General features: G+C 37.2%; 1 protein-coding gene across 1 annotated transcript; it reads left to right on the forward strand.

Annotated features, from left to right (window-relative positions):
* The first annotated feature begins 6,144 nt into the window (after positions 1-6,144).
* On the forward strand, positions 6,145-7,068 carry LOC133053724 (olfactory receptor 4C3D-like). The gene has a single exon (XM_061138245.1). It carries the CDS (start codon positions 6,145-6,147, stop codon positions 7,066-7,068), a length of 924 nt encoding a protein of 307 aa, XP_060994228.1.
* The last annotated feature ends 8,500 nt before the right edge of the window (positions 7,069-15,568 follow it).

Below are 15,568 nucleotides of genomic sequence, written 5' to 3' on the forward strand. Positions count from 1 at the left end.
CCTTACCACCAAGACCTTTGTTTGATTTGCTCTTTTCTCTGATGCCACCCAGAGTGTAACAGAGTAGATTTCCAGAATCTTTCCCAAGCTAGGACTACTAGGGGAAGCATTCGTCGTTCATGTCCCTGTGCACATTTCTGAATACAGTCCTGACCTCTGTAGAAGTGGTGAGTCACAAAAGAATGAAGGGCAACGAAGATTCCCTTGTGAGTGTCACAACACCAGTATAGCAAAAAAGTGGTGGAGTGTTGGCCAATGAGGAAAAAGTGATTTTTGTCCTCAAGCTACTAGGGCCAATCCTTCCAGTTAATTCCCACAGATTCCACAAAAGGAATATCTAGGGAGTTGAGACAAAAGCCACCAGAGAGCCTCCTCTGTCCACTAAGAGCTAGCACTACCAACGGAAGAAGCCCATTGCACTTCCAATCTGACCAGATCCTGCAATTCCTGATTGTGTCCTCAAAAGCCTCATGGTCACCAGCAGTGCTTCTATTCACAGAGATCAGAGGCACAGACAAGACAAAGACTCACTTTCAGGTCGCTGGCCCCTGAGGCAGGCAGGCAAGAGAGTGCCCTCTAGCCTGAGAGACCTTCCTGGAGCTAGAGCTCCACCTCACTCCCAAGCATGCTCCTGTAACTTTCGGCTTCTAGCAAGGCTAGGCACTTCCATACCTGGGGTCTAAGTAACAGTACATAGGAACGGCATGGATCACAATTCTCTTGAAAGTTGATAATCTGATAGACTAGGTTAGTAGTTCTAATTTCCCACACAATTATGAAATGGTCAAAGTGACCAGGAAAAGGTGACTGAGAAAGGAAAGTTCAACCCACACGCTTTACCCATCTCTGGCCGCTCCCCTGTGAGTGACATTGGGTGTCTCTTGGCATTGGCAGATCAGTATAAACCCTCCACAAGGCTCCCCTTTTTTGGAGCTGCCTTCAGTCATTATAAGGCACTGCAAAACCACAGAGCAAGGCTCATCAGTCCGTCAGGTTGTGTCATTCATTCACACAGGCACACCACAGAGTTAGAAAGTAAAGCAGAAAGCATGTATACTGAGAAAGCAGAGAGGATAGAGCTCTGAGTGTTCTTACCTTGTCCTGAAGATCCTGGACAAGCCCCCAAGATGATAGCTTACAGTGACAGGTGTCAGATTTGTGATCTCTGAAGAAGATTTAGCTTTGGGACCAGGGACCAGGCTTGATCACTCAACAGCATTTATGTAGCAGAGTTTATTAAAGTGAAAAAGGACAGAGAAAGCTTCTGACATAGACATCAGAAGGGAAATGGAGTGTGCCCCACTCAGTAGTCTAAGCAAGGGGGTCATACACTTTTAATCAGTTATTACAATAAATCAAAATAATGTCTCAAGGTTTAAAGATCTTACTAGACCCACTCCCATAATTTATGTTTTATGATAACAGAATTAGCCAAAAGGTTTTCAGGAAGGAGAAATCATCCTCAAGAAGGATACTTTGATGTTATATAATCCTTACTAAGGAATGTGGGGGGGGGGGAGAAGTTTGTTCTTTCCTCCTCCTTGAGAATTCCAGATCCCTATCTCCTCTTTGAGAGCCCCAGGCCCTTTTCTCCTCCTCAGGGCCCCTGGACTTCTTATCAGTCTGCCAAGTAATTGATTCTCTCACCCTTGAGTTTAAGAATCTGTATTGTTGTCTCTCTATGATCCAAACCACTTTGTCTTTGGATTTGTATTCTGGAGATAGACTTTCATGGTATAGCTCCAGGAACTCCTCTTTTGAAAGCTTATTTTTATATACAGCCTTCATTGATTTAGACCTAACTCCGCTCTTTCCCTTTAATGCTACTATAGCATTTGAGAGTTGGATGAGACAGGTGTATAGGTTCTAAAGCAATCTCTCTACCCAACACTGTAGATATTTAAGTAGAAGCTGGATGATTACTCAATGGGCCATCGTGAATGGACTTCAATCTTTTATGAGGTTGAGAATGATAACCATGTCAGTTATCATAACTAATTATCTGATTTGGTTCTGGCTTTCATTTCAGAGTTGATAGAAGATATCTAGACATTTTTTTTTTATGAAAGCACTTTAGCAAAATCCATATCTCCTATCCTTCTTTATATAATTTAAAATCCTCTTTCAGACTGCCGTTGACATTTCCCACCATGAATAGCATTATAGCACTCTAAAATTGAAGATCATGGCATCTGGTCCCAGCACCTCATGGCAAATAGATTGTGAAAAAACAGAAATCGTGAGAGACTATTTCCTTGGGCTCCAAAATCACTGCAGATGGTGAATACAGCCATGAAATTAAGGTTCTTGCTCCTTGAAAGAAAAACTATGACAAACCTAGACAGTGTGCTAAAAAGCAGAGAAAAAACTTTGCCAACAAAGGTCAATATAGTCCAAAGCTTTGATGTGAGAGTTGGATTACAAAGAGGCTGGGAGCCAAAGAATTGATGCTTTCAAGCTGTGGTGCTGGAGAAGACTCTTAGAGTACGCTGGACAGCAAGGAGATCAAACTAATCAATCCAAAAGGAAATCAACCCTGAATATTCATTGGAAGGACTGATGCTAGAGCTGAAGCTCCAGTAGTTCAGTCAACTAACTTGAAGAGTCGACACACTGGAAAAGACCCTGATAGTAGGAAAGATTGTGGGTGAGCAATAGAAGATGAGATGTTTGGGTGGCATCATTGATTCACCGGACATGAGTTTGAGCAAACTCAGAGAGATAGTGAAGGACAGGGAAGGCTGGTGTGCTGCAGCCATCACAAAGAGTTGGACACAACTGAGCAACAGAACAACAACAATACTAGAGTTTCTGGTTAAGCTAGGTTTGGCCACGTGGTTTCATTTTGCTTAATATCTGTTCTTTCATGACACATGCTGCTCACAATGACCATATTCTCTGGAGTCAATCTAGAGGTAAGTACAAGTTATTTTTATTTTTATTATTGAAAGCATATCTGAACATGATGTGGTGAGTATTGTTTATATAGGAATATTTCTGAGACTCATTGAATTATTTTTACAAAATAATTTCAAATATTGGGGTTTATTTCTCTCAGTAAATAATTTTTATAGATCTTACAATTTGTACCAGCATAAATGTTTCATGTCACTTTAGCTGTAAATCTGTGATTTAATGTAAGGATCCTGGTCCAGTGTTTATTGTCCTAGCTTCTTATTTACATTTGGAAAATGACATTCTCATTCCCTGTCTTACATTTACTTGCTATAAGTTGTGAATCTTTTATTTCTATTCTATATGGATATTATACAATGAAATTCAAATGACTGTAATGTATTTTCACATAATTGAAAAATGTATTTATTTCCATCATTATCACGTTAACCTCATTTCAAAATTGGCAGAAATACTACTTTGAAGAAGTACTGTAAACTTCACTTGGTGTGAAGTGCCAATATTATAGTTGCATCCATAATTATAACTTAATATATATCTGAAAGGGCTTGTGAAGTGATGCTAGTGGTAAAGAACTAACCTGCCAAACTGTACATGTAAGAGATGGGTTTGATTCCTGGGGCAGGGAGATCTCCTGGAGGTGAACATGGCAACCCATTCAGTATACTTGCCTGGAGAATTCCATGGATAGAGGAGCCTGGTGGGCTACGGTCCACAGAGTCACGAAGAGTGCAACATGACTGAAGGGACTTATGACATATATTTGAAAACAATATGCTAAAATTCTGATTTGAGTAAAGAGTAGATTAGAATGCAAATTATTTTAATATAATTTAAATATCTGATAGTTACCCACATAGATGTTTAATTTACACAGTACAAAGTATTCACACTCCATAATAAGCCCATATGTTTTCAAATATTTAAATTCATAAGTGGTCAACTATTTTGTTGTTGTTGTTTATTTTCCTCCTGTCACAGGGTTTTGCCTTCATGCAAACTTAGGGAGGAATTTGAAATTAAAAGTTAATGCTCTAAAAGTTCTTCTCTGCTGTTCAGTTAATTTCAGGAAATAATTGGATTATTGGCAAGACCCGCTAATGATGATGAAACACCCTTGAGATCCCATTAGCTACAGCTAAGAAACTTTACATATTTGTCCACAAATAGAGTACATGGTTCTACTTTTAAAGTTCATGCAAAGGGACCATTTTATAAGCCAACAAAGACATTTATCATAGCTGAGCTGACTGGCATTTTAAAATCTTGCATTTGCTTCTTTCTTGATGAACAGCTACCTGAGGACCTAATATGGACCCACGTCAGACCTGTTCATAGGTAAGATTTCTTTTTTCCCCTCAGGAAATCATAGACTCTTTATCATAGACTCTCAGGTAGAAATGGATGTTGTAACATATCACCTGTTACACTCAAGTATTTAACATTAAAATGTGTTTTCAGCATACAGACCATCAAGGAAGATAGATTCAAGTACAATACTACTAATTTAGAAGTAGAGATATTTTGGTGTTTTTTTTTTAATTGCTATATATTTAAATTAGTAAGAAAATAATAAAATTAATTAAATTAAATTAGGATAAACAATTCAATTTTCACCCAAAAATTTCTCTATTTTGTGTTACAAATGAAGGCTATTCTGGTGATGCTGAACAATTTTAAAAAATATCTCTGTTAAAAAGTATATTTTTCAGACATGCACTATATTTCAATTAACCATTTATCCAATGTTGAGCATTTAAATTTTTCACAGTTATTAATAATTGTGTTGAACATATTTGTAAATAATAAGTTTTCTACTTTAGAAATGTTTCCATTAGGGCTTATTCCTCCAAAGAGTGTTGTGCACCAAAGAAAACTGAAAAAGCAAATTATTTATTCAGAGATACTTCTAAATGTTTTATTATGTTAATTATATCTAACCCTTACTCTTTGTACATTATACCCTTTTCTGATCTGTTGGAAAATCCTATATCAGAATAAGAAATTGCAATGAAGCTGTTTCACTTTGTTTCCTTATAATTTTCAGTTTTGGAATTAGTGTTTAGTGGTTGATTTACAATGTTGTGTTTATTCTTTAAATATTTTTTGAAGTGGGCAATTTTTAAAATCTTTATTGAATTTGTTACAATATTGTTTTTATTTTTCTTTGTTTTGGACATTTGGCCACAAAGCATGGGGATATTAGCTCCCCAACAAGCGACTGAATCAGCACCCCAGAACTGGAAGCCTCAGTCTTAACCACTAGAACACCAGGAAAGTTCCTGTTGTGTTCATTGTGGACAATTAACAAATAAAGCTCTTTATCCATTTATCTTTGAAGGGAAAGTGTATTTGCTAAATACACTCTAGTGTATTTATGTTTCTGCTTTTCTTTGGAAATTTATGACTCCAAATTTCTCAATCTATTATTTATGCAGTAGTCTGTAACCAATTTCTTATGGGAAGATGGGAGAGAACACGAGAAGGCATGTAGCTTATGTATTCTGGCTTGATACCAGGTAGAGTGGGTCATTAGTGTCATATGCATATTCCCTAAACTGTCTGCTTATGATAAATATTTATTGGCCATGTATTTCTTTCCACAGTAAGAGCTAAGGTTCAGATGCAAATTTTCATGGTGAAGGGAATAACTCTTACCAGTGTGTAGCACCTCTTATCTTACAAGATGCATCTGAGAATGACAATTTGCAACCTCACAGACACAGAGGAGCCTGCAGAAGGAAATGGCAACCCACTCCAGTAGTCTTGCCTGGGAAATCCCACGGAGCCTGGTGTGCTACAGTCCATGGGATAGCAAAGAGCCGTATATGAGTTAGTGACTGAACAGCAATAAGACAAAGAGGAGGGCAAGGAAACATGGGACACCGAGATAACTCAGCAGAGTCATGTGGAGTTGGACAATGAAAGAGAATTCAGATCTTATGTAAATATCCCAGTGTTTTCCGTAAATTACACATCAAATGTCATCCTATAGATATTTTACAGGGGGCAGGCACTAGGTGTCTGAAGACATGACATGCATCACCAAGGAAGTAAGAAAATATTGAAGCAAGTAGTGGAGCAAAACTGCCAAACACATGCTCTGGAGTCAGGGACTGCTCGGTTTTTGCTCTAAGAAATGCAGACTATAATTCTCTCATGATTAAAACCTATCATTTTTTATTCTTTTTTTGATAATTCAGGCCCCAGGAATGCATCAGTTCCTAAATGGATCCCATGTCTCCTCACAACGTGACCAAATTTGTTCTTCTGGGACTCACACAGAATCCACATTTGCAGAAAATACTCTTCATTGTCTTTTTGTTCATTTTGCTATTCACAGTGCTGGCCAACCTGCTAATTGTCATCACCATCTCCCTCAGCCCCACACTTTCTGCCCCTATGTACTTCTTCCTTACTCACTTATCCTTCCTAGATGCCTCCTTGACCTCTGTCACCACGCCCAAATTGATAATTGATCTGCTGTACCAGAGGACAACCATCTCCTGGGGTGCCTGCCTGACTCAGCTGTTTATGGAACATTTCCTGGCGGGATCAGAGGTCACCATCCTCATTGTCATGGCCTATGACCGCTACGTGGCCATCTGCAAGCCTCTGCACTACACGACCATCATGCGACAGGGGCTCTGCCGGCTCCTGGTGGTGGTGGTCTGGACTGGGGGGATCCTGCATGCCACTGTGCAGATTCTTTTCACCATGGACTTGATCTTCTGTGGTCCCAATGTCATTGACCACTTCATGTGTGATTTTTTCTCACTGTTGGAACTTGCGTGCAATAGTACCTATAGGCTTGGAATTGTGGTGGCAGCTAACACAGGGGGGATGTGCTTGCTTATTTTTTCCATGCTGCTCATCTCCTACGCAGTCATCCTGAGCTCCCTGAAATCCCATGGCTCTGAAGGACGACGTAAAGCCCTCTCTACATGTGCTGCCCACTTCACAGTAGTGGTAATGTCTTTTGTCCCTTGTATATTCACCTACACGCGTCCTGTGGCTGTGTACCCTACAGACAAGTGGGTGACTGTGTTCTTTGCAATCCTCACTCCTATGTTTAATCCTATCATTTATACAGTGAGAAACATAGAGGTGAAAACTGCCATAAGGAATTTGTTGAAGAGGGGAGTAATTTAGACTTGTCACGATGCCAAGAAAGTGATGATTTATATACATATGTAGAATTGTACCTGTTTTAAATTGTGAGAGTAAAAGTTTTGAGGATCATTGGCAGAAAAAAAAAAAAAGCACAGAAACTATTTGTTGATTATTTAACATTGGCACATTTTAGGTATTTTGATAAGTTTTATTATACTTTCTAGAGTCTTCAATGCTCATGTTCATAGCTTCAGATTAGGCAAAGGAAAGATCTATAATCTAGTTTCATGATTTTAGAGAATGTTTTACTCCAGAGTCTTCCATTTACTTTACTAAATTTTGCGTACATGTTACTTGGGAGAAACCAGTTTTTTTCATAGGACATTGACTCAGATCTTCTATTTTTCCATAGCCTGTGGTAAAGCAACTAAGGGATAGAAATTTTTTTCAGTAGATCTATTGGGATGGAGCAGTTGAGTGAAGGAATTGCAGCTGAATTTCTTTTTTTTTTTTCCCCCATATGGATTTACCAAAAGTCAAAAGTGAGGCACCAACAAAATGAGGAAGGAAAAATTCAAAATCTAATTGTTTTCTTGCCACTAAAAATAAGCCAGAAATTTTAGAATTATTCATTTGCTCTATTTTTTTAGAATTTTATTTTTAGTTGAAGAATAATTAGTCTATAATATTGTGATGGTTTTTGCCATACAACGACATGAATACCTCCCTCCTGAACCCCCCTCCCACCTCAGTCCCCATCCCACCCCTCTAGGTTGGCACAGAGCACTGGCTTTGGGTTCCCTGGGTCATACGGCAAACTCCCACTGTCTATCCATTTTACATATGGTAATGTGTATGTTTCCGTGCTACTCTCTCAAACCGTCCTGCCCTCTACTTTCCCCACTGCATCCACAAGTCTCTTGTTTATGTCTGTGTCTCCTTTGCTGCCTTGCAAATAGGATCATCAGTACTATCTTTCTAGATTCTGTATATATCTGTTAATATACTATATTTGAGTTTCTTTTTCTGACTTACTTAACTCTGTGTAATAGGCACTATGTTTATCCACCTCGTTGAAACTGCCTCAAATGCATTTCTTTTTAAAGCTAAGTAATGTTCCGTTGTGTGTATGTACAACTTCCTGATCCATTCATCTATCAGTGGACATCTAGGTTGCTTCTGTGTGCTAGCTGTTATACACAGTGCTTCAGTGAACACTGGAGTACACGTGTCTTTTTCCCTTATGGTTTTCTGAGGGTATATGCCCGGCAGTGGGATTCTTGTGTCATATGGTAGTTTTGTTCCTAGTTTTTAAAGGAATCTCCACATTCTTCTCCATAGTGGCTGTATTAACTTGCATTCCCACCAACAGTGTGTAAGAGGGTTCCCTTTTCTCTACATATTCTCCAGCACTTATTGCTTGTAGACTTTTTGATGATGGCCGTCTATGTTCTTAAATAGCATTAGTTGTCTGTGGCATGTGCAGGTCTATAGAGAAGAAAATTATCTGCAGTCTTAATGATTCAATTCATCCCTTGAGAAGATGGTGTCAAATGTGTTGTAGTCTTCTCACCTGTAGCACTATATTTCAGCACTACAAGCTTTTTGAAATTTTCAGTTATGTCACTTCACTTTTATAAAAGCACAACAATAGTATGGTAACAGAGTTGTTTGTTGTTGTTTTTGTTGTTTAAGCAAAAAGTCCCTTCCTTTTTTCATTCATAAAAGTGAAGTGGTTAATGTGAACTTTCTGGGTAGTTGGGGATACTTGCAATGCTCCTCACTGCACCTAGAGGACATCAGGTCATCTTGCGTTATTACATCACCCTTTATCAATCAGGGCTTCTCTGACTGTCTAAGCAGACTGAAGTGCTATGTGCTCATGTGTCTGATTTTGTGACCTTGTGGATGGTAGTGTGCCAGACTCCTCTGTCCACGGATTTTTCCAGGCAAGAATGCTCGAGTGGGTTGCCATTTCCTCCTCCAGGGAACCTTCTTGACCCAGGGATCGAACTTGACTGTCTCATGTCTCCTGAATTGCAGGAGGATTCTTTACATGCTGAGTCAACTTCTCTGATTACAACATGCCATGTTTCTTTTCACAAATGTTGCTTGGTCAGACTCAGTGGTCAACTGGAGTTATTTCTTTCATGATTTGACCACACAGCAATGCCAGAGCATGGTACTGGGTGACTGTATTTACTAAGCTGTTCAAGGCTGTCTCCAGGAGGCAGGGATATACAGTGGAAAAAAGATTGCCTCTTCAACTGCATTCCCTTACATCATATATAAAACACACCACTATAATACTCCTAGAGAAAAACCTAGGGAAAATACTCTTTGACATAAATTGCAGCAATGTTGTTTTTGGAATTGTCTCCTAGATATGTCTCTATTTTGTTTTATGGAAATAAAAAAGTAAAAAGCTCTTTGTTGTCTCAAATGAAAGCTTCTTTATTTTCAAAGCCCTCATCTTCTTGGGCTTAATTTCTTTAATACTTTATCATCTCAGAACTTATAGTAGTTTTGACAATGTGAAAATGGGCACAGATGAGAAAGAGCTATTGGATCATTGTATTTCACTTCTAAACAGGTTTTAAAGGAGATTCCTACAAACAGGTTATATACAGATAAATCCCAGACAAAATAAAACAGAACAATTTTAGTTAAATAATACACAGGGGGACTTCCCTGGACATGTAATGGTTAAGAGTTTTAATGTTTAATATTTAAAAGTTTATAAAGTAGGGGACACAGGTTCAACCCCAGGTTGGGGAGATTCCACATGTCCTGAAGCAACTAAGCCCGCAGGCCACAACCACTGAGCCCAGTTGCTCAGCCACTGAAGCCACAAGCTTAAGTCCGTGCTCCACAACAGGAGAAGCCAAAACAAGGGGATCCCATCACACCGCAAAGACGAGTAGCCCCTGCTTGCCATGGCTAGAGAAAGCCTGAGTGCAGCAAGCAAGACCCAGGGCAATTGAAAATACATAAATAAATAAGCCACACAGGGTAAGAATATCTACACTTTTATGAGTCTTAGCTTTTCTCTCTAAAAACAGCAGGATTGTATTATCCAGGGGAAAAAAATTAATTTAAATCAGGAGCTTCACAAAATATAAATTAAATACAAAAAATTGTTTAATTCACTGATTAATGGGAGAACTAGTAAGATAGTATTAATCAGTCAAAAGGAAACTCTGATCTACCATTTTTAACATTGCCTAATTAAGAATGTGTAATGAATTTATTTGTTGTTATTGTTCAGTCGCTCAGTCGTGTCCAATTTTTTGTGACCCCATGGACTGCAACCTGTCCATCACACTCCTGGAGCCCCCTCAAACTCATGTCCATCAAATCAGTGATGCCATCCAACCGTCTCATCCTCTGTCATCCACTTCTCCTGCCTGCAGTCTTTCCCAGCATCAGGGTCTTTTCCAGTGAGTCAGTTCTTCACATTCTTCACATCACATCTTTACTTTTTCATAGTTTATTACTATAAAGCCCTTCCTGTATTTCTTACTGACACTAACAGCAATTCTCCAAAGTAGGTATAATTATGATTATTCCATTTCACTGATGAGGAGGAATAAAGTTAAATAGAGCTAAATAATCTACATATTAACAGAGACAGAACTTGTATTCAGATCATCATTCTTCTTAAATTCAAATTTTATTCTTCCTCAATCATTTCAAAGAATCTCAGAGAAAAGAGAGCATGCAATTAGAATCTCTCTTATTTTCTAGTAATTGGAAAACATTCTATAGTATTTACATACCTCTATAGTGTGCCGACATACAGAAGCAGTTGGTTCTCAGAAAGCTATATGCCTTACTAGTGGAATATAAATCAGGAAGAAAATAACTAATATTTAAAATTATATTGAATTTCTTGTTCTCTTGGGGAAAAAAATCAGTGATTATGAAAATTAATTGTACAGTATCTAAGCTGTTGTGAACAATTTGAAGCAATATCAAATGGTCACAATGACATCATAAAATTAAATTTTAGCTTTCTTAACATACCAAAAAGATGGAGGACCAGAAAGATTATATAACATGTAAATCAGCTTTGATTTACCCTTCAAGTTTGAGAATCTGTGTTATATCACTCCAATGTTTTAAACCACTCTGTCCTCAGAGTTGTATTCTGGAAACACATTTTACCAGTATAGTTCCAGGAACTCCTTGATTGAAAAACTATTTTTATGGTCAGCCTTCATTGAATTAGGCCTAACTCCATTCTCTTTCCATTGTATGCTTCTCTAGTGCTTGGGGAGCTGAACTGGATAGGTGTAGGGGAAAGGTGTAGGGGATAGGGGATAGGTGTAGGGGAAAGGTGCTGGGAAAGATTGAAGGCAGGAGGAGAAGGGGACGACAGAGGATGAGATGGTTGGATGGCATCACCAACTCAATGGACATGAGTTTGAGTAATCTCTGGGAGTTGGTGATGGACGAGATGTCTGGCATGCTGCAGTCCTTGGGATCACAAAGAGTCAGACACGACTGAGCTACTAAACTGAACTGAGGGGTTCTAAAGCAACTTTTCTACTCAGCACTGTAGTTAATTAGATAGATATTGGATGACCGCTTAATGAGTCATTGTAAATGGATTTCCATCTTTTATGAAGTTGACCATGATGACTTTGTCAGTCCGCACTAATTTTCTGATCTTACACTAGGTTTCATTCCAGAGTTGAAAGAAGAGTTCAAGACATTTTTACAATTATACTTCAACAAAATTTGTATGTCATAATTCTTTGTGTGTGTGCTCAGTTGCTCAGTCATGTCTGCAGTTTTGAGACTCCATAGACTATAGCCTGCCAGGCCTCTCTGTCCATGGGATTATCCTGGCAGGAACACTGGAGTGGGTAGGCATTTCCTTCTCCAGAGCATCTTCCTGACCCAGGGATAGAAAAGCTCTGCTGTCTCCTGCAGCTCCTGCATTGCAGGCAGATGCTTTATGACTGAGCCACCTGGGAAGCCTTAGATAGTTTCAATTTTTCATTGAGACTATCTGAACATGGTGTGTGAGTGTGGTTCTATATAGGAATATTTCTGAGTTGAATTGAATTACATTTATTTATCAAATAATTTCAATATCAATATTTATTTATTTTAGTAGATAATTGTAATGGGCTTTACAGTTGGTGGTGATATATGTGTCATTCTTCTTTAGTTGCAAAATGATAACTTAAAGATCAGTTCCTGGCCTAGGATTTAGTGGCCTGGCTTCTTCTCCTTAGCAAATGACATTCTTATTCCATTTTTTAAATTTTCTTGTTATAAATTGTGAATAATATTGTCTGCCTTTTTTTAAATTCCATACAAATATTATTCAATGAAAGTGGCTGAAATAAGTGCATTTTACAATCTCTATGTACAGGTAAAGATTGTAATTGCTTTCATAATTATCATATTTATCTAATTATAGAACTGGCATAATAAACAACTACTTTAAGAAGTACTTCGAATTTCATCTGTTTGAAGTGCCACTATTATAATAAGACTCATAGTTACCACTTAATGTATATGAAAGCAATATGTTAAAATCATTATTTGCATATGTAAGTTAAGCCACAAATAACTATAATAAAGATTAAATATCAATTAGTTATCCACCTAAATATTTAGCTTACACAATACTATTCGACATCATAATAAATTCATATGTTTTCAAATACCTGAATTCATAAGAAATCAATGTTTCTTTTTTTTCCCCTCTTTTCATAGTGTTTTGTCTTCATGTAAACTCAAGAAGGAGGTTAAAATTAAAGATGCATGATAAAGAAAGCTCTCCTCTGCTATTCAGGTAATTTCAGGAAACAACTGATTTGCTGGCAAAGTCTAATGTGGTGAAATACCCCTGAGGTTCTATTAGCCACAATTGAGAAGCTTTAGAGAATGTGCCCACAAACAGGACATGTGATTATTTTAAGGTTCCTCCAAAGGTACCACTTAAAAGTCAACAAAGACATTCACTGTAACTGAGCTAGGTGGCAGGTTTAAATCTTACATTGTTGCCTCTTTCTTGGTGAACTAACAGCTTCCTGGGGCCCTGGCCATGGACCTATGTCAGACATGTTCATAGGTGAGATTTCTTTTTTTCAGGAAATCATATAATCATAGACTCTCAGGTTTCAATGTATCTTATAAATCATATTATCATCCTTAATCCTTATCTTTCCTACATTAACTTGTATCTTTTTCAGCATATATAACATTTAAGAAAGATGCATTCAATTACAATATTATCAATTTAGAAGTAGAAATATTTGGGGGATTTTTTTTTCCTTGTTGATATATATTTAAGTTACTGAAAAGAAAAATAATATTAGTTAGAATTATATCATAATAATTAAAGAGTTCAAAGTTTCATCCAAATTTGTTACAATTTATTTTACAGCCTAAGAAGTTTCTTTGATATAGCACAATTTTAAAAAATATCTCTGTTAAAAATTACACATTACTTAAGGAGTTGCCTGTATTCCAATGATAAATTTCTTTAGTGTTCAACATTCCATACTGTTTCTAAATTTTCCACAGCTCTTAATAATAATGCTTGACACATTTGTAAATAATGATTTTTGTCCTTTAAAAATATTTTCCGTTAGAGCTTATTTCTAGAAACAGTAGTATGTAGCCAAAGAAAAATGAAAAAAGAAATTTCTATTTCTTCACAGTTATTTATAAAATAATGTTATTATATTACTTATGCTAACTCTTACCTTATGTACACCATACCCATTTCTGATCTGTTGATATATCATATCTCAAAATAAGAAAATGCAATGTAGCTGTTGCACTTTGTTTCCTCATAACTATAATTTCCAGTTTTGAAATCAATTTTTATTAGATTATAGTTGACTTACAATGCTGTGGTTATTTTGGGTAACTAAAAACTAAGCTCTTTATCCATTTATCTTTTAAAGGAAAGACATATTTTGGCAGAACACATTTTATTATATTTATGCTTAGTCTTCCATTTTCTTTGGGAAATTTATGTCCCCAAATTTCTCATCCTCTTAGTAATCCAATCACCTGTAACCAGAAATTATGGAAGATGGATGCTATGGGAAAATTGGAGAAGGCTTGAGAATGCATGAAGCAGACACATGAAAGAGTGAAAAGATTTCTTCATGGATGGGTGCCTTGCTGCTGTTTGGGAATGAACTTTCAGTTCTTAAGGGTATTTAACAGGGGCACTCTTCCTGACTCGTGTGCACAGATACACATTCATATATAGGGTAAGTGTCCAATAAATATTTTTGAATGAGTAAAGTTGTAATAGGTAACTAACTTAACAATAGATTTTATCTGTGCTTGTGTTAGCCTGTGTATATATGTATAAATGTATAGCTACCTATCTCTGTACATTACCTTAAAGAATCTTTCTGTTCTCCACATTAACTTTGCATTTTTAGAACTTTGAAAATAAGGATTTCGTCTACTTGAAAGATCTTTGTTTACTGAAAAACTGTGCAATAGTTATTTTTTATCCAATTTTCTGGAAGCTGTATATTAATTGAATACATCTATGTTGAATTCAATGTAAAACATAATTTTGAAGAATACTAAATATCAATTAACAAACACTATAACTATCTTGAAAGTAAAAAGACCACTAGCATACTTTTTCCTAAAGGCAATTAAATATTTTCATATTTACCTCATAAGGTCCATCAAAAACTGTTAAACTTTCCAACTTCCCTTTCAAATGTGTATTTTTGTCTCTTATAAAGTAGAGAGCAATAATAAACAGAGCAGAAGAAAAAGAACACATGAATTCCCCCTAGGTTTGTGGTCTGGAGAATCAGGCATATTCTTACCCATATTGAATGACAATTCGCCAAGCTTTCACTTATCATCTAATAGATTTCAGACACTGCAGACATCATGGCAGGCACCATGGTTAGTGAGAAAACACAGTTGAATAGTTTATGTGTTTTGGTTCTACCAGGCGGAGTGTGTCACCAGTGAATTCTGCATATTTACCAAAACCCTCTGCTTATGATAAATTTTATTGACCGTGTCTTTCTTTCCAGTTAGAGCTGAGGGTTCAAATGTAAATTCTCATGAAAAAAGGAGTAACTCTTACCTGTGTGGCACCTGTCACCTTACAAGATAGAAGAGGCACACCTAAGAATTTAATGCAAGCTGTAATGTGACAGAGGTGGGCTTAGAAACACAGGGCACTGAGATTCTAAGCAGAGACACGTGGAACTGGAACCTGAATGAGAATCCAGGTCTCATGGAGACAGCCCAGTGTTATCACAGTAACTACAGATCATGTGTTGCCCTATAGGTAATTTTCGGGTTACAAGTACAACATGTCTGAAGAGATGGAAAGCATCATGGAGAAAATAAGAAAGACATGAAACAAGTACTGGGGCAAAGTTCCAAGGACATGCTCCACAACTGCAGTGACTGCTCTGTTTTTGTTGCAAGAAATTCAGACTATCATGCTATCATGATTAATAGGTACAATTCTTTATTCCTTTGTAGGTAATTCAGGACCCAAGAACACATTGCTTCCTAA

This window comes from Dama dama, unplaced genomic scaffold, assembly GCF_033118175.1.
Source record: "Dama dama isolate Ldn47 unplaced genomic scaffold, ASM3311817v1 ptg000184l, whole genome shotgun sequence".
NCBI lineage: Eukaryota > Metazoa > Chordata > Mammalia > Artiodactyla > Cervidae > Dama > Dama dama.